Source organism: Alligator sinensis, unplaced genomic scaffold (genome assembly GCF_000455745.1).
Source record: "Alligator sinensis unplaced genomic scaffold, ASM45574v1 scaffold615_1, whole genome shotgun sequence".
NCBI classification, from domain to species: domain Eukaryota; kingdom Metazoa; phylum Chordata; order Crocodylia; family Alligatoridae; genus Alligator; species Alligator sinensis.
Genome location: NW_005841982.1, coordinates 1,228,974 through 1,235,365, shown reverse-complemented (window position 1 = coordinate 1,235,365; position 6,392 = coordinate 1,228,974). Strand labels below are relative to the sequence as shown.

The 6,392-nt window shown below is 44.6% G+C and overlaps 1 protein-coding gene across 6 annotated transcripts in view; it reads right to left on the bottom strand.

The window, feature by feature from the left end:
• UBE2V2 (ubiquitin conjugating enzyme E2 V2) overlaps window positions 1-6,392 on the bottom strand; it is a 41,365-nt gene that overhangs the window by 34,806 nt on the left and 167 nt on the right. Inside the window, exon 2 of one of the 6 annotated variants that reach the window (XM_025201030.1) lies at window positions 5,916-6,090. The exons of 1 other annotated variant lie outside the window; for it this stretch is intronic. In XM_025201030.1, the coding sequence (XP_025056815.1) occupies window positions 5,916-5,928 (13 nt within the window). In that variant the 5' untranslated portion in view covers window positions 5,929-6,090. Of the gene's footprint in view, window positions 1-984; window positions 1,023-2,943; window positions 3,053-5,915; window positions 6,091-6,392 lie in introns of those variants that run through there. 4 more of the 6 variants (XM_025201031.1, XM_025201035.1, XM_025201033.1 and 1 more) reach the window with 4 other exon arrangements.

Sequence of the window (6,392 nt, the reverse complement as noted above, 5' to 3'; positions counted from 1 at the left end):
CCAGGCTCTTCCTAGTGGGGGTTGGGCCAGGCTGTGCTCAGGCCTCCACACCCCTTCCCTTCCACCACAACAGACTTACCAGCCTGATGCAGCTCTCCACACTGCCACGCTGTGCTCCTCGCCACCTATGTGCTGCACTGCAGCTGCACACATGCATGGGGTATTTATTGGCCAAATTAGACAAAAAAAAGCCGATTTCCGATACAGTCAACTTCCTTTATATTGATACCGATCCAATATTGGACTGATGTGTCAGTGCATCTCTAGTTCTACTCATTTCAAAATGAGAAACAGAATAAATGCACTGTACATTCTTGAAAAGGCTGTAAAAACAGAAAAATGTGCACTCTTCAAAACTAGTCTGACTGCCATATATTCATTACTTTGGTACAAATGCAACAAGTTATTTCAAAAGGTGGTCTGACTTGAATCTTGTTAAAATCTACAAAACAAGTTTTAAAAGACCATAACTCCCAAATAAAATTTTCTTAATTAGCAAAAGCAATACAAAATAGCGCTCAAACAAAAACTGTCCCAAAGATGCCTCAACTATGACATCCTTCTCTCTTAACTACCTTCCCTACTGAAAAGCTACCTGCCACATCTTATCTTGGTTTTCCAGTTTATATGCAACATCTTCCAGAAGTGTACCTCAAGTTCAGTGAATATTTGTTATCTCCATAATGTCCTAGCTTAGAAACCCTAAATGTGGTTTGTTGGCCTTCCTGAAAAGCATCTTTTAGTTTAGTGTTTCTCAACCCATGGGTCATGACCCAAAAGTGGGTTGCAAGAATATATGAAAGGGTTGCAAACAAACTTTAGAAATGGATCAACAAACTTTAAAAATGGATTCTCCTTTAAAGGAGAAAACCGTAGGAAACCGTGGCTTTTCTCTGGCAAGCTGGCAGAGTTCCAAACTGGAAGGAGCTGCTTTGGGGGTCCCCATGCCCCACACCCTCCCACCCCCCTGCCCCACACACCTACCCCCTAATCCCACATACTGGGGGCTGGGACCTGTGGGCACCAGGTCAGGAGTGAGGGGCACTGGGTCGGGACTGGTCACTGATGTCTGCAAACAAGTCCTGGAACAAAAAACAGTTGAGAACCACTATTTTAGCTGCTGCCCGTGCTGAGGGCCAGTGACTTAACTCAGAGTTCAATAAGGGAGTGTTATAAGAGTCAGCATAATATTTCTTCTCAAGGCCTTACCCCGAGAGTAGAATTTTCTTGCTTAACTATTCTACAAGACGGAAAAGAACTGAAGGACTATGCATAGCTTAAAAGCCTTCTGTAAGCAATATATTTCACCCCAGCTGAAAAGCATCTAAATTATTTGCTGCTTGTTGAGGTTTCTTTTGAAGCAGGTTAAAGACATTCCCAGTTCCAACAAACCCTGTACATCACGGCAGAGTAAATTAATGCTTTCCATTAGGGTTTCTACCTCAAAGTACGCAGTATTTTTCTGCTTTCTCACATTTGTATTCCACCTTTCATGACTTGCATCCTATTCTGACAGAGATAATTGAAAACAAAGCTTAAAATGATTGCAAAGTTAAATTAAACTGGAATGGACTCTAAGAACAGATTCTGGATATATCATTAAAAATATGGAGGGGTAGGATCCTAGGAAAAGAATGAAACAATGGGCAGAGCCCCAGAGAGCTGCATGAAATAAAAAAGCAGGGGAAAAGAGAATGCCAGTAAAGAATGCTAATGAAGATGTAGAGAATGCCAGAGAAAGTGTGAAGACCTAGCTGGGAGAACATTTAAACTCTTGATCATTTTCCTAATAGACCACATGCACCATTTCCAATACAAATAACAGACACCCCACATTAACTCTACACCCCGCCCATGTATACCTTCACCTTAATTCCATTCATAGTCTGGTTAAAAAAAAAAAATCAAGAGGGAAGCCCCTAAAAGGGTACGTGACAAGAGTGACAAGAAAAAAAAACCAGCTTAATTTACAGTAAACAAGATTTATATCTAACAGAGTAGGGAAACAGAAGAGCCACCTAAAGAGACTGGGGGGGGGGGAAAAATCACTTTCACTTGAGGTTTTTAAACAGGTTGACCAGCAGTCAGCAACCTTTTCAGGTTTTTTTTCCAGAATGATCAACCTCAGGTCAGAGGCAGATGGGCATTAGGGTGCTGCCACAACATGGAAGCACCTGCCACTGCTACTCCCTGCTGCAACACAGGGGGAAGGCCTGCCACTGAAGCTTCACATGCACGGGCCAGATTCAATGACTCCATGGGCTGTAGGTTTCCAGCCCCTGGGCTCGGCAAATGTCTGTGGGGTATAGATTAGTTACTTATGATCCCAATGCAATGTAAAAGAGCTGGACTACACCAGGGGTGCTCAACCTCTAGCCTGCAGGCCAAATGTGGCCTGTGTAGCCTTGGAATCTGGCCCCTTCCTACTGCCAAAATCCCGAGCCCCACAAGCCATGGCAAAGCCAGACAGCAACCTGCCCCTGGCTGGCTAGATCAGGGCAGGCCCACACCCCCTGACCTTTATGCAGCTGGGTTGGGGCCAGGCTGCACACCCTTTCCCTGTGGGACTGGGCTATGCCCTCTCCCCCATGAAGCTGATTTGACACTGGCCCATCCCTTTTTTCCCCTGTCCTCCACAGGGCCAGGTCATGCCTCCTATTGCCTGGCCAGGTTGGGACCAGGACATGCCCCCTTCCTCCCACAGGGCTGGGCCATGGACTCTCCCCTTGTGCAGCTGGTTCAGGGCTGGGCCACGTCAACTTCCCCACACAGGCCTTGCCAGTTTCCAGCTGTGGCACTCCCCCTTCCTCTGGTAGAGATGGGCCACACCCCCTCTCCCCACAGAACTGATCATGCCTCTTCCCCATCCCCACTGAGCTGGGTTGGGGCCATATTAAGCCCCATCTCCCCGCATAGATGGATCAGGGCCAGGCTGCACCCTACCCTGTTCTGCATCACTGGGTAGAGTCCTTCTGTGTCCATCCCGGTCACTGAACCAGGTCTCTGACCAGATCCAGCCTGTGGAGAGATCAGGCACTGCCAATCTGGCCTACTGGATAAAAAAAAAAGTTGAGCACCACCAAACTAAAGAATCACTGAGATGATCTGTGTTGGAAGAAGGCTCAGCTTCAATTTCAGCACACTCACCCACCTGTTCATACCACCACCCATACTTAATTGCTTCCTTATTATAAAGATAAGCAAGAGACTAAAACAAATTACTATGACATCAGCATACACCGATTCTCCGAATAGAAATGACACAACATACAATATAAAAAAATAAAATAGAAGTATATGCAAGGAAAAGAAACTGTGTGGGCAATACAAGTCAAGTGGGAAGGCAATGTAGGAAATATCCTGGAACGCTAATAATTCCTTTCCTGACATCTTAATATTTGTACTTAAGGCACAGTTTTATAAAGATTGTAACATTTGTCAATATGGCTGGATTTCTCTAAAACATGATTTTAAACTTTAACCACACAGTCTCTGTTAATAGTAAAAACAGAGAAAGAACTTCAAGTCTAGGATATTTAACTGGCAATTCTTGACCAAAATGGTATGTCTATAAAGTAGTACAGGATGCTGGCTTTTACCACTTGGGAGTATGTCCACAGAGGAACTTTTGCACCTGGCTCCTGGGATGGACTTCATGGCCTAGAGTTGAGCCCCCTGTCCCAGGACATGGAAGACAGACTATTTTCTCCTTACCAGAAGAGGTTGAAATTCACATCTGCCACCCACCTCCCAGGAGATGGTGGCTACAGGCTGCTCTAGGGTGAGGACACTCTTCACTCCTGTTGAATCTATGCTTAGTCCAAACAGGGACACTTAAGGTCTCCCCTGCTCTATAAAAGTGCCTTAAAGCTAGACTCATGCTTCACTTCCCTAGCCAAAAAAAAACCTTGAATTCTTTTCTAGCAGTGGCTGAGCTTCAATGGGAGAGGTGGATGGAAAATCCCACCAAAGGAACCTAATAAGGGTTAAGATACTTCCCTGAAATGGGAGACAAGTCTGAATCCCCTCAGGCTGAGGAGAATATCCAACCCAGGTGCCCCAAACACTGGGCAAGTGTTCTAATTACTGACTTGTTATATAAGAGATCACCAACAACATCATCATTGCCATCAGCGCTTCTTCTGTTTGCATTTCTAAATGAAAATGGCTCCGGCTAATATTTGTGCACGGAACTCAATCTTCCAGGTATCGGTTAAGCATGCTTCAAGTATGCTTTCTAAAGCAGGTCCCTCACAAAAGAGGCAGAAGAATGCCTAATGTGAGACTCCCAATTGTGCTTAAGTGTGAGATGACAGAACCAAGCAGCTCAGTCCTGCGAAGTGGACAGCAGTTCTGGACATTCCTGGAAGTGGAACCAGAAGCAGCTGGAAACTTTTACTAGCAAAAAGTTAGATGCCTACTGAAATACGTTAGGATAACTTTCTTTTGCTGCGACTGTCCTGCACAAAATGCACTTTTTACAATGCATGTTTCAAAGAATTCAATATTTTGAGTCTTCATCTAGTTACCAGAATGTTTTAAAAGTAACTGGGGTTTTCTCTGAAAACCAAATTAAAAAAAATATATATCTTATACAGCCAACACAAAGGCTTCTGAATGGGTTCAAGTACAAGCAAAAATAAATTTCAGTACCAAAGGCGAAACTGAGCTGCTGTTTAATATCAACTCCTATGAACTATAATATGATCACATTAAATTAGCAGATGGGAGAGTTCTACAAAGTAACTGGTTATGGTGAGGATGCTACCACTACACATACCTGGTCAAGTTAAAATATATAATTCCTTAAGTGTGTGTATGTATGTCAAAGGTCATGTCTTAAATGCAGTTTTTCTGTGCGCTGAGATAGACCACTAGTGGTCTAACTGAGCTCATTAACAGTTCATTAAAAGTATTGTTGACATCAGTGAAGCTCAATTTTATCAGTTCATGCAACCAAAACATTCACACTTTGGCAGTTCCATCTCTTTTAATTTTTCTGATATCAAAGTGAATTGCATTCAGCCATGATGAACGTAGGTGAGGTTTCACTGACTTCAATGGAGTTTCACCTGCTTGCGTCTGCAGTACATTCTTTCAAATGTGAATCCTGGGAAAGGGACGCAGATTTGTACGAGACCTGAAAAACCCAAAGGCCTGCCTCATATCAAAGAACTTTAAGGATCCAACAGCTCTCCCCTGTAGGGCAGAAGTCTTGGCATCCTGGTCAATTTCTCCTTCAGTTATGCAGCTCAATGACACTGCCTGGATAACACCCAAAAAAAAAGTAGCTGCAATATTTTAGTGCTATAAATATACACACATGCTAAACTAACTCAGGATCTCTAGGACTGCACCACTATTAAACATTAACAGCTTTGTATACTAAAAGGTGTTAATTGTAAATGAAGAAAAACATTTCTGTCAATAGGAGTACTCATACATACAAGCTACAGAACGCCCGCCCCCCACCCCCCACCATCTGTAAATTTCTAAGAAGTTTCTTGGATAGAAAATAAAATTTAAGCAGCAAATTACTTCTACCTTATAGTACCAAGCTAATAATGCAGCAGAAATACAGCAGTTTGCTGATACAATGCCATCAATTTCTAGCAACTGCCAGTGAAGCAGCTGCCTCAAATGCAAAAAGTTGCAAGATGCTAAAATACACATGCATAAGCAAAACCAACTTTACTTCCTGTACATTACAGGAAACCCTCAAAACCAACACTCAGAGAGGCAGAAGTGTAAAATATGACCTAGAATTTTACCCTAGAACCAAGTCCATTTTTTCAAATCCTATTTTAACTCAAAAATAGATTTACAAAGTGCAACAAAATGAAATTCAGTTATTGCAGGAAAGCAAATACTTCCCATCTTCCTCACCTAAAGGGTCCCACCCAAATTTGGCTTACCAGGACAGAGCATCTTTCTTTTTCACCCCTGGCCTATCTGTAGTGGCAGCTCCTCTGGGTTAAGAAGCTTATTCTGTCCTGCCCTACACACCTGGTTTCCCAAAACCAGGCAAGGTGGGGGCTGTTCTCCCCTCTACTCCTCCTGGGACTCGCTGACCCCTTCTTCCTCGAGCAGCTGCATGGGGCACAGCAACAATTCTGCACCCCACGGCTGGATACCGCCGTGCCCCCCCCCAGATGCAGACCTGAACCACGGGGATCGCTCCCCTGAAAGCTCTTTGCTCCCGTGTCCCAAAGCTGGGCCTGGCAGCACCCACTGTGCTCTCCAAGGCCCCCTTGCCTCAACTGGGCGTTTCAGCAGCAGACGAAGGCACGGTGCACCCGGCACCCCTTGCGTGACACCCCGCGCCGGCATCCCCTTCGGAGCTCCCCGCCCTTCCCGCGCAGGAGAGGAGCGCTCTGCTCCCGCGACCCCCC